At 38.1% G+C, this 13,087-nt stretch overlaps 1 protein-coding gene across 1 annotated transcript in view; it reads left to right on the plus strand.

Annotated features, from left to right (window-relative positions):
- ARHGAP10 (Rho GTPase activating protein 10) overlaps nt 1-13,087 on the plus strand; it is a 285,825-nt gene that overhangs the window by 166,006 nt on the left and 106,732 nt on the right. The window contains exons 13-14 of the mRNA XM_012660012.1: nt 4,635-4,709; nt 11,605-11,692. Coding sequence (XP_012515466.1) covers nt 4,635-4,709; nt 11,605-11,692 — 163 coding nt within the window. The remainder of the gene's footprint in view (nt 1-4,634; nt 4,710-11,604; nt 11,693-13,087) is intronic.

The raw sequence follows: 13,087 nt of genomic DNA on the forward strand, positions 1-13,087 counted from the left end.
TGGCTTTCTGGCCTAGATGAACCTGGCGAAGACCCAAGGAAGGTACTGGGGCTATGTGGGAACACTGGCCAGGACCTGAGTCTAGAAGACTGTACCAGGTGGGTGTGCTTCTCAGCAGATCTTAGCACAGCCAGGACAGCTCCCTGATTGCAGTGGGAGGGGTCTGGTCTAAGCTTGGATCTGCTGTGGGACAGAGGTTGATGAGCCTTTCAGGGAGGCTTAGACTGCCAAGGTGTGAGATATAGGCGAGTCTCCCTCTGGGTCCTTATGTCTGCAGCTCTGAGCTGGGACCTTGCCTGAGGGGGGCTGGTCAGCTGAGCCACTGGGCAACTTTCAAGTTCACTGCTGAGACTGATGTCAGCAGGCAGACAAGGCACTAGTGTGCATGATTCCTTCTGGACCCCTTGGCAGATAGTTTTGGTTGCAGGCTCAGTCCAAACAGTGTTGTAGCCAAGCCCCTTGGAGGACTGAACCATTTCCAGCCTTGAACCCAGGAGCAAGCTTGGCAGATCAGCCACCTGCGCGTCAGTCTGCACTCAAAATGACCCTGTTTTATCTGTTCTATCATCTTCTACATTACTCCTCTCTATCTATTCAGACTTTTTTTTTTTTTTTTTTAAATAGAGTTTGCTCTCCATTTTCTAGTTTCTTGAGGTATAAAGTTAGATTTTTTTTTTTTTTTTTTGAAATAGAGTCTTGCTCTATTGTTCAGGCTAGAGTGCCACGGCATCTGCCTATAGATGCAACCTCAGAGCAACCTCAAACTCTTGGGCCCAGACAATCTTCCTGCCTCAGCCTCAGTGTGTGCCACCACGCCTCGCTAATTTTTTCTATTTTTAGTAGAGAAGGGGTCTCGCTCTTGCTCAGGCGGGTCTTGAACTCCTGAGCTCAAGCGATCCTCCCGCCTCTGCCTCCCAAGAGTGCTAGGATTACAGGCGTGAGCCACCACGCCCGGCCATTCAGACTTTGGATTTTGGGAATTGTGAGTAAGAGATTGTGGACTTGTTTTAAAATGTAATCAAGTGTTAAATTAAAAGGAATTAATTATGAGCTAGTTCAGAATAAGGGAATATCACTGCGGTCTCCTATCCATTCAGGCTTTTGATTTTGGGAATTGTGACTAAGAGATTGTGGACTTGTTTTAAAATGTAATCAAGTGTTACAAGGATTTAATTATAAGTTATGTTCAGAATAAGGGAGTATCACTGTCAGCTGGTGTCAGCAGAGGGGATTTTACCTGGTTTTGAAGGTTTGGATGAGACTTTATTTTAATGACTGTTGAAACTTGGGCAACCAGAATAGCCCCTGACATGATGAGTACATAAATACATGACAAATGAGTAAATCTGTGAAGATAAGGGAAGTCTTCCCAACATACTTCCAGCAGGGAAGACTTCAGCCTGGGTGTAGTCAAGGAGGATGAAACTTACTTGGTTATTTGGGGGTGATGATCAGCAGTGTGCTCTGATTAAGGCCAATACTTTGCATTAAATGTAGGTGGATGAGGTGGGGCCCACTATGGGTGTCTTTGTGTTTCTGCCTTACGTACTGGTTGAGGCTGGCGAATGGGCTTGAGCTGATGGCTCATTCTTAAATGGGGATGGAGAGGACCTTAGATAATAAAAGTGGTTTGAAAAGTAAAAAAATAGGAAAAAAGAAGATGGTGTTTAGAATGGATCATAATTATGTTTCTTTGCAGGGACTCCTTAATAAATGTGTGTGCATGACATTCAAGAGTGTCGAAGAGGCAGCGATTAGTTTGAAATTTGAAGAAACAGGGCATTGACCTCTTACATTTGAAAAGTAACAGGAAAGAAGTCAAAGATAACTTCAAAATTCTAATACTTGGTGATTAGAAATAGTGAGCCCTTTGGCTGAAAGAGGAAAATTTGGAAGAGAAGTTAGAGAGGATATGATAAACCCACTAATATGCTTTGGCATATTGGGTGGTCTGTATTCTTAACTTGACATCTTTTGTATGAACATGTATGTGTGTGTAAAGTATGTTCCAATCCTCATTTTGTTTGTTAGTCCAGAACCTTTGAGAACAGTGTAACAAGAAACAGAAAATCTGACAACACTTGAGTGCATGCATTTTACGTGCTATTTCCAAGCTGCTTTTGTAAGAGGTTTATTTTAAATTTCATTGAAAAAAGTAAAAACTGTGTTGAGTAGCTTTAATTCCCCCTTGCACCTGTCATTATGCGTTAGCAATTAACTCTCCTTTCAGGTTGATGAATTTGAACTTGATCAATTATCTGATAGTAATTACCAGCACGGAGTGATGATTAGTGCTGAAGTAACATTCTTATTTCATCTCTCCGTGTATTTCAGGCACTTTTCATAGAGGCACGTTTGTTTTACTGCAAAGTAGGACTTGTTCTTTTGGCTTCTGGCATTGAGGTCAAACTATTTTTGGTTTCTTAAATAGAGTAGTAGTGAAGAAAAAAAATCCTCTGGTATTTTAAGCTATCTGGATATGCCCTCGTGGCTTCTAAAAGAAGGAAGGAATGAGGCTCAATTTTTGCTCCTGTAGCAGTCTCAAAAGGTCTCTGATTTTTGTTTCTTGGCTACTTCCTTTTCTTTTTCCCAACTCCTGGCAGGGCTGTGCTGCCTTTTTCTCCTCTCTTAGAGTCCGTGAGCATTCTCTACGAGGAAGGCGCATCTCTCCTGCTGTGGTTCTTCAGCATTCTGAATAGATTTATGAAAATGAAGGGCCAGCCTTCGCTCTTCTGGTTCTCTGAGCTCTAATGAGATCATTGAGAGAGAAGAGTGTATGTTTACTAGGGCTGCCATAACTAAGTATCACAAACAGTGACTTGAACAACAGAAATGACTTTCCCACCATTCTCAGGGCTACCAGTCCAATATGAAGCTGTTGGCAGGGCTGGTTTCTTCTGAGGCCTCTATGGCTTGTAGATGGTCATCTTCTCATGGTCTCTTCTCTGTGTCTGTGTCCTGCTCTCTTCTTATAAGGCCACTGATCATACTGGATTAGAGCCCACCCTGATGACCTCATTATATTGTAATTACTTCTTTTAAAGACCTGATTTCTAAATATCATCACGTTCTGAGGTAGTGGGGATTAGGACAACAACATTGGAATTTTTGGGGAACACAGCTTAGCCCATAACAGAAGCAAAAAATAGGACATTTGCAAAGCTTAAATGAGTAAGGAGGAATAAATAAAAGGCAAAAAGTAGAAAAAGAAGGGAAACAGTGATTTTTGGGAAGGATTAATGGAAGTGTGTGTGTGCGTGCCGTGAGTTAGAATCTGCAGAACACGTGTTAGTGTCATCTCATTTCCCTCCCAGCATAACGCAGGGCCCGGGATGCAGGCCTTGATCTCAGATGCAGCGTTGAGACGCAGAGAGGTTTCTTGTCTTGTTGGGAGTGACTGAGCAAGCAGTGATTTGAATCCAATTCTTCAGCCTCTGTCTAGTATTCATTTCATCACTCCAAGCTGGGAGGCAAAAAGAAAGTAAAGCCCCTTAGGCAAGTTCCATGGCCTTTTTGTTGTGTTATTTTGTTTTGAAACTTTGGAGATTTGAGGCATCATCTCCTTGTCAGCCAGTTGTGTTCTTGTTAGTTTTAACATTCATAGCGCAGAAAATAAACACACAGCCAGAAAGCCGCAACTCTTTTGAGCAGTAAATATAAGTCACATTTTTGGGAAGTCATTATTTTGAAATTGTTCAAGTATAAAAAAGTGGAGCGATTGGGACAGAGAACTCCCCATATTCTTCTCACCTAGATACGGTGATTATCGAGGTTTTGCCACAGTTGCTTCATCTGTTCCTTCCTTCCTTTTAAAGCAAATCCAAGGTTACTTTCACCCCTTTCCGATGCATGAAGAAATGGACATTTTCTTACATATCCTTAATGCTAGAGTTTCCTGATTGCTTGAAAAATAAACTTTACCATTGTTTTCTTCAGATCAAAATCCAATAAAAGACATTTGCTTAGCATACTAAGTTATGTTTGACAATAAATTTTCTTACCTTAATTTGTCTCTTTCGCCCAGGGATGTTTTGTTTTCAGGTCTCTGCAGAGTTACAGGATGCAGTGATATGGCTCATTTTGCCATATAGTTTGTGGTGATATTTATTTGAAGTTTCAGAGCTCCTCGCTGGACAGGGCCTGTAACAAGTCCCCTGAAGAAAAAAAAATACAGTTCTGCTTTAGTTTTGAATGAATTTTCATGGTTTTCAAGAATCATCCAAATAACGATTTCTTTCTAATGTACTAATCATCACCATACTTTTTAAAAGGCTAGCCTTTTTCAAGAAAAATGTAAACAATCAGTAAACATAAGAAACATAAAAGTTTTAGCACATCTTTACAAATTGCATTGGTGTACATTTCAATGTGTCTATACTTATTTTATTAACATTGACTCATTACATTTTTGTCCACGTAGAATATTGTTTTACGAGATTATTTTTCAACCACAACTCTCAAATACAAAGCTAGTAAAACAAGTTGGTAAACACTTGCTTTTGTCAAAAGTTATTTTTGTAGTCAACAGGAATGTACTAATGTTAGTTAGCAAAGGTTCTGAATGCAACTGTTTGATGACGGCTTTTAAAACATGATAGTGTTATATTTTGCTAACACTTTGTTTCTTCCAATAGGTATAAATGACCAAGGATTGTACAGAGTTGTGGGGGTGAGTTCAAAGGTCCAGAGACTTCTGAGTATGTTGATGGGTATGCCTCTTTTCTAATCATTTTTCCATGTGTTATTTGTTTATATTCATAGACTTTACAACTTTATATTTCATAGTTATGTACAGCATACTTGTGATTCCATTCTTTGCTTCTACTGCCCAGATTTTTCTCCTGAGCAGAGACGGTTGACCCAGAGAAGTAGATTAATATTTGCGTCAGCATAGATTATTGACTACCACTTATTAAGAGATGAAAGAAAAAAGAATGCAGCTCATGGTTGAATGTCATCTTATGCTTGCTTTTCACTGGAAAGTAGCACTGTCAGGCCTCTGTGATGTGCATGGCTTCCAAATTGCCTGTCCAGAATTGTGACAGTATATTTGGTTGGACAAGACCACTGGGACTCGCTTGTTTTTATGGAGCTTCCAAAACTGTCATTTGACAGCAAGGGTCTGATTCTCAGGGATTCATTGGTATTCACAGTGGCTTGTTTGTAGTTCACACCAGGCTCTTCTCCAGAACCATGCATGCTCCATCTGTGCTGATAACACTGTGTTCTTTGGCATTGCAGACTAGAGGAAGCCAGAAAGTGAATTCATTTCATTACCCCAGACGTTATGTGAATGACAAAGCGTTTTTACATTACACGCTGCTGTCACTTCATTGCCACCTGTAAGACACTCCACTTCTCTCCCACCCCAAAACAGGCTGCCTCTTGAGGAGTGATGATAACTCATCAGGCGAGGGCCTGCATATCAAACCAGTCCGTCATTATGATCTTGCTACATGTTAATTTATTTGATATCTCACTTTAATTAATCAATATTAACAATGCCCTCAGGTGTGCTGGGAATGCATTTAAACCTGTCTGCATCTCAAAGTATTAACAGCAAAGGCTCATTTTTATGAAGCGTAAACCAAGATGAATAAAATCAACTGACGTGTTATGGATAGGATTGCTTGTTTTTTCTGTATTTGAATTAAGGATTTCATAAGCAACAACCTTTTTTTAGCTATTAACCACGGGAAAAATTGTCCATCATCAGTTGGAGAGCCTTATTAGAATACATTCACTTTCATGAGCTGTTTTCATTTTCTGCCTCTCTGGGTTAAGTTGGGTGTGCAATTTTGGCAGTCAGATTTTCCTTTCTACCATTAGTGGTCTCCAAATTAAATAGACTCGGGTTGCCAGTGGTGCAGTAGCAGCTGGAAGAGTTTAATGGGACTATAGCATCTGCTTTTACTTAATTTTAAAATTAGAAACACTTTTTTCATTTCCAAGATGGTGTTATATGATTAGAACTGGAAGACTGTATTGGTATCAGAATGGGAAATTTTGGCTGAAAGGCCTATTTTGGCAGTAAATTGGTCATAAGGACCCTGGCATTATTTCTATTATCTTCTTGTTCACGTTCAAGAAAAGTTTGAACAAGGGTGTTTCTGTGGTCACCTCGAAGTGCTAAACTGCCTCAAAATTTGTTCTTAGTCTCATAAAATCCTACATGTACAGCATTGCTGAACTCAGGGTGGTAGTTTCCTCTGCTTATGGGAAATGTCCCAAGGCAGTCCTTAACTTACAAGGTGTTTTTAAATGTCTAAACCCTCAAAATTTCATAACCTGGAAAACTGTTTTTACTTTTCATGAGCCTCAGAGTAGAGAAGTCCAGGACATAAGCATGCCACAACCTCATTCAAGGTGCTGGCAAGGGAAATGCTGTGTTTTCAGTAATGTCATTCTGCAAACATAGGAAGTTAGAGAATTGATGTCAGAGAGAAATGCCGACTTGTTATTTCTTCATTAAGTAATTCATTTAAGAGGGCTACACAATATAAATTTGTTTTAATTAATCTGTAAAGATTTCCTAATATGGACAGTGATGTAGAACCTCTTATACTTTCCTGGATTAAACTTAAGCCCATTATCCAAAGTGAGGCACCACAAGATTGGAAGAATGGGCTCCACGTGTACTCGCCATCAAATTGGTACTAACTGATCAACACCAGGGTGATCACATGGCACTAATACTCTCCAGGGATTAGGGGGATTTGAGGGGGGTAAACCCACAACTAAAGGACATGGGGAGCACTGTAGGGGGGAAGGGCATGCCTTTAACCGTCGCTTGAGTGAGGCAAAGACATAAAATGTAGCCATGTTTGTACTCTCATAATACCCTGAAATAAAAAAAAAAAAAAAGATTTCCTAGTATGAACTTCAGATTGTCAATCAAAACTTTGGATTTTCGTTAGCATTAATGCCACTTTCTTGTTACTTTATATTACCAACAGAAACCTTGGTTCTCAACAACAGATTTACTCATTATTTCCTAATCAATCTAAGATTTTCTTAAGATATATATTTCCTTTTCTCCTTCTTGAGTGTTCAAATTGAAATAATTTAATATCTCTTCCATAAAGAGGATTTTAGAGTTTTGAATAGTCATATAATGTAGCCATGTTTGTACTCTCATAATACCCTGAAAGAAAAAAAAAAAAAAAAAAGATTTCCTAGTATGAACTTCAGATTGTCAATCAAAACTTTGGATTTTCGTTAGCATTAATGCCACTTTCTTGTTACTTTATATTACCAACAGAAACCTTGGTTCTCAACAACAGATTTACTCATTATTTCCTAATCAATCTAAGATTTTCTTAAGATATATATTTCCTTTTCTCCTTCTTGAGTGTTCAAATTGAAATAATTTAATATCTCTTCCATAAAGAGGATTTTAGAGTTTTGAATAGTCATATATGCATAATTCCATAGATAGCGATTCTCTCCAGCTTTTCCCACATCTCTGCATTGTTTCAAGGTTACATATGTATCCTAATGAGGAAAAAAAATGGAAAGCCATTTTATATTTTTCAAAATCTGCCATTTACTTTACTTGTCCCTCTTTAGTTCTTGAGAGCTAATTACTTCCTTTAGTTTTTTTTATTACTGTCACTTTTACATAGAATGTTTTGTATTGTTGATTAAAATATTTTAAGTGTTCTTTAAATACTCATGTGAAAGTTTATGATGATTTCTGAAGAAAGGGTATATGCTTAATCTCTTGCATGTTTTCTTTTCACTTGTCTCCTTTTTCTGGTATATTTTTCCCCTTCACATTTAGTATTAAAATACAGAAAAATGTTTCTTTCCATTATTATTTTCCTTTTTTCCTCCTCTTCTCCCCTCTCCTCCAAACTTTTCTGCTCAACCCACTCCTCCTAACCCCATTCTCCCCAACATGAAAGCATACTGGCAGTTGACCACAGGACGTTCTCTAAATAGAGAAGTCATTTGTACCTCCTCCAGGCCAGGTAAAGGAGTGCGTAGCTGCCCTCCTTCCCCTGCTGGTGAGAGTTGTTTGCCTTCTTAGTTGTCGTCCACCCTGGGAGCAGAAGGGAATAGTTAGTTGGCTGGATTCCCAGGGAGCCTTTGCCTGCACCAAGCTGCTTAAGTTTCGGAAAGAAAATGCCCACGTGAGCAATTGCTTTCCTTTCATTTACAGGTCATTTTCCTTTTCTTCCCCTTTGCAGTCTAAGACAGGACACACACAGTCTGCTAAAAGTTTGTTGTTGTTGTTGTTAAAGTAGAAACTTGGAGCAGTTGGGTAAGGCAGGGAAAATATTAGATGAGGTATCTTTGGGTGGTGAGTCATGGTTCTTTAGTAGATGGGGAGAGAATGTAAAACATCAATTGTAATAGTTCATGGTAGATGAGAACTGATATGAGTTAGAATGTCGTGTATTCTTCCCCCCCTTAGAATTTGTGAGAAAATGTAGTGTGGTAGCTTATGTGCTTTGGTGAACTCAGTGATTATTTCTCAATCTAATTTGCAAAAAAGGCTGGATGATTTTATTTATTTTTGGACGTAGAACCGTAGAAAACAAGAAATAAAAAATTTGTAGAGTTTTACTTTAAAAATATTACCTTGTTTAATTTGTTTATACAACAGCTTTGTCACATAGATTGGGGAAAAAATGAGCAAATGTAGCTGAAACAATTCTAATTTTTGATTATATAAGCATATTTTCAAAATTCATCCAGTCACTCTGCTTCTTCAAGTACTTTAAAATTGGACCCAAGTCAGTGTTGAGTAGGGCGCTAGCAGCTGCATGAAATGGCACTTTGCATTTAGGTTGCACTGCAAGTTTCTAGTTTCAAAAAATTACCAGTGGTTATGTAAGTGTGAACCACTCACCCAAATAAAAAGTCATCTCTTTGTATCTCTGCTTGTTAGTTTAGATTTTTAACTAATCCATGAGATATTGTTCCTTGATCAGAAAGAAGGAACAATTTTTACCTTACTTATAATAGAGCGCGTATTCTGAATGAACTCTCCAAATGTATTTTTATATTTGAATCCCAAATAAATTACTAAATTCCATCTAGTCCCAGCGCATCCACTGATGATTGTAAAGGACTGCTGGTGATGATTGAATTATTTGAAAACAGTGAGAATTTAGGAGAGGATTAGTAACATAGACACTATGTAGTCATTAGCTTCTGATGTGACAGTTGCTTTGTATTCCATGAATTTAGAAGGATGGCTTATTTTTCCATACAAAGAATACAATTCTCAAAATATAGAATGATAATTTGGTAGAAAGCTGGAAATAAAAGATTTCCTTTAGAAGCCTCTTGGATTTTTAAAAAGGTGATTTGCTGGTAGCAAGTTGATTGAAAATGTTATCTGACTTGTATGTTAAAATGAGATTTAAATAATTGATTTAATGAGAGAGAGAATATTCAGTTACTGAAGTAATTGGTTGGCAAAAAGCCTTTAGAACAGAATTATTTAGACCTAGTTATTAAGGATCGCACCTTTAATCAGGGTGCTTAATTTGATTTCTTGAATGTATCTGTGGCTTGTCTGACAAGCTCAGTAACAAATGAGTTCTGAATTGTAGGAACTGATCAAAATGTAATCAGTGTCAATTGCCATTGTTGTAGTTTATTGCATATTGCTGTCAGTTGCTGTAATCAAGAGATGTTGAAGTGCTTTAAAGTCTCCAGAACTTTGAGTAATTGACTTCATATGTACAACGTTATGGCTGTGAAATAACCATCCCTTCCTGTTTTACTTGATCTTCAAAAAAAGTTTGAGACCAACATTGAGTTGTCATCCATTCTTCATCATGCCCAAGCCTAAAACTTTTTAAATGGCATGCATGACTTAATATGGTGGTCCCATTTTGACAGGTTTTTCTTTTTAGTGCTTTTAAAAAGGAAATACTAACAAGATGTTTCCTTCTCTGTGTAGACAAATACAGTATAAGGGGGAAAAAACCCCTGAAACAACTAGTTTTTGTTTTAGTTGGGACATCATTCTGGAGTGAGGGAGAAATAGTCTCTTCCATGAATCTCTTATTTTTTCCTTTGCATAATAGGAGTGTAGAAAACCAGTCAAGTTGATACTGATGGCTCAGTATCATTCATCATAGTCCATTTCCCGCCTCCTCCCTTTGAGTAGGTACCGTCACTGATTGCTTATACTTTTTGGTGATGAAGTTGTGGAAATAATCTGCTACATTTAATAATTTATGAAAATCTGTATCCATTCCTCATTTGCTTTGATGCTCCCAGTAGTTTTCACGAGAGCATTTATGTTCTCTCCACTGTGCAGACGAAGACCTGAAATTTGGATAGCTTTGGAACCATTTGCTTGGGCTGGCCTGGCTGGTGCAGGCTGGTGCAGGCACTTAAGCCCGGGTTTGTGATACCAACACTGCACTTCTCCCTGCGGCCAAGCCACAGCTGAGTGTACTAGCCCAGAGTTACAGGGATCAAAGATGTCACCATACTCAAGAGTGTTTGCCTTTCTTGCTATCCTTTCCTTTTATTTCAACCAGGATGGACTTTTCCCTTTTCATAATTTACTAATTCCCTCATGTCCGTGTGGGTGTGTGTGTGTATGTGTGTGTATGCCACACGCCTTAGAACTTACTAGCCATTTCAAAGGGAAGGCATTGGGAAGAAACACATCATTGACACATTTTTAGGACAAAACTAGTGTAGTTTAGAGCGAATGTCATTAAGTGTCCCATAGAGGTTTCCAATAAATATTTCCTGGATGAGTATATACATTGTAGCCTTAGTGTGAAAGATTGCCCACAAATGACTTTTTAAGTTTATGTGTAATCATATGTCTGTTTTGGCTGATCATATGTTAATTTGCAGAAAGATAATATAATGAACACAAACCTTGGAAGTGTTTTGGGCCAGTTTTATCATCCCTTCCCCCACTGGCTTGTTGCCATTCCGATAGTCGTTTTGCCTTCACAGTGCCACTCTCTGTTCTCCCTGTCATAACACAGTGTGAGAGCAATGATGCCACCTGAAACAAGTTAAACTGTGCTCGCCCAACTGACATGCCACGTACTCTAAGCCAGCAGTCCCCAGCCTTTTTGGCACCAGGGACCATTTTGATGAAAGACAGTTTTTCCATGGACTGAGGAGTGGGGGGGGATGGTTTCAGGATGATTCAAATGCATTACGTTTATTGTGCACTTTATTATTATTACATTGTATTAATAGTGTATAATGAAATAATTATACAACTCACCATAATTGGGGGACCCCTGCTCTAAGCCATGACTGCTGAGCAATACCTTTGACAACACTAATGATAATAGCTGTACATTGATGATAATAGCAGTCATGGATGCTATACTGTACTGTTTCTGATTCTTTCTTACTCCCAGCCCAACCCTTGTCCTTTTGCTTTGATCTCTATTACGGGTTTTCAGAAGTGCTAGAAATGTCTAGTAGTGGAACCTGGCTTATAGCATTTTAAAGAAACTGTATATAATGTTTTCGTAGGAAACCACAGGATTAATTATTTGTGGTTTGGTCATTTAAAAATGAAAGCTTTATGAGCTAGTTAAGGGGGCCTCAATTTGAATGTTCAAGGTTTTAATTATTTTTTCTTGCTTGCTCGCTCACTAGATGTAAAAACATGCAATGAGGTGGACCTGGAGAATTCCATCGATTGGGAAGTGAAGACAATAACAAGTGCCCTCAAACAGTATTTGAGGTAAGCTCCTCTAATGAGAGGGAAGAATGGACTATTTGGATATGTAACATAAACAGATGTCAACTCTGTACATAAATATCAATAATTAAACCTTATTAAAAAGGGTAAAATTTATGAGGTGTCTAATAGTGTTCCAGAAAGTAAGGTAAATGGTAGAGGAACGTCAATTGTTAAGTAAATTGCAATGGAACAGAAATTGGAATAGACTTGGCTTTTAAAATAGATGTCTGTTGTAGATGTGAGTTATAAGAATTAAACACTATGAAACTACTTGTTATTGAGGATTTATTGAATAAAGGCAACTTACTGAATTCCTCTAATTATATTTTAGGTTAAAATGAAGATATTTTATTTTAAATTTAAGCCTTATGATAACATGTAAACACCAAGCTATTAGAAAAGAAGTTTACTTGATGAAGTCTTAAGGTATAGTTTTCTATTTATTGTAGAAAATATTTAGGACTAGAGTTAGAAGAGGGTTCAGCATTTTTATGAGTCATTATCCTTTTTTAAAAAAAAAGGAATGTAATGATAAGTTTGGGATTAGATGAAGAATAGATATATAGAGAGTAAAGAAAAAGAAGTGAATAAAAGGGTGAAAAATCATAACTGTAATTCCCATGCAGTGGTTCCATCGGAGACTTGGATGTTTGTATGGCAAACAAGTGGCAAGACTCCCATAGGATCCGCTCTTTTTTGTTGTTTGTTTTTTGGTTTTTTTTGTTTTTTTTTTGATGAGATAAGGTCTGGATATGTTGCCAGGGCTAGAGTACAATGGCACCATCATGGCTCACTGCAACCTCAAACTCCTGGGCTCAAGTGATCTTCCTACCTCAGCCTCTCATATGGCGGGGACCACAGGCACGTGCCACCATGCCTGGCTAATTTTTCTTATTTTTTGTAGAGTTGGTGGTCTTGCTATATTGCCTAGGCTGGTCTTGAACTCCTGGCCTCGAGTAGTCCTCCTTGGCCTTCCAAAGTGCTGGGATTACAGGCGTGAGCTCCTGCGCCCGGCTGGATCAGTTCTTTTAAACCATACATAGGGGTTGTTTTTCAGGTAAAAATTACTTAGGTTCCAATATGTACATTAGAATCAACTTATATTACATGTTTTGCATTTTTAAAAAATAAGGAAAAATTTCAAATAGGTAAGACCAGAGAGATTAGTGTAATGAACCCTCATGGCCCTCTTATCCCGCTGCTTGAATTATCAACGTTTCACCCTTCTTGATTCATCAATCGCCCTACCTGCCGCTTGTTAAAGATAATGCTTTAAAGATTTTCCAAAACATGTTACTGAAGCTATAAATAGTTGAGTATTTATCTCAAAAAAGATAGACTTTTAAAAAAAGACAATCAGGATATTATACCCAACAAAATTAATATGCAGCACTC

Source organism: Propithecus coquereli, unplaced genomic scaffold (assembly GCF_000956105.1).
Source record: "Propithecus coquereli isolate 6110/MARCELLA unplaced genomic scaffold, Pcoq_1.0 Scaffold65, whole genome shotgun sequence".
NCBI lineage: Eukaryota > Metazoa > Chordata > Mammalia > Primates > Indriidae > Propithecus > Propithecus coquereli.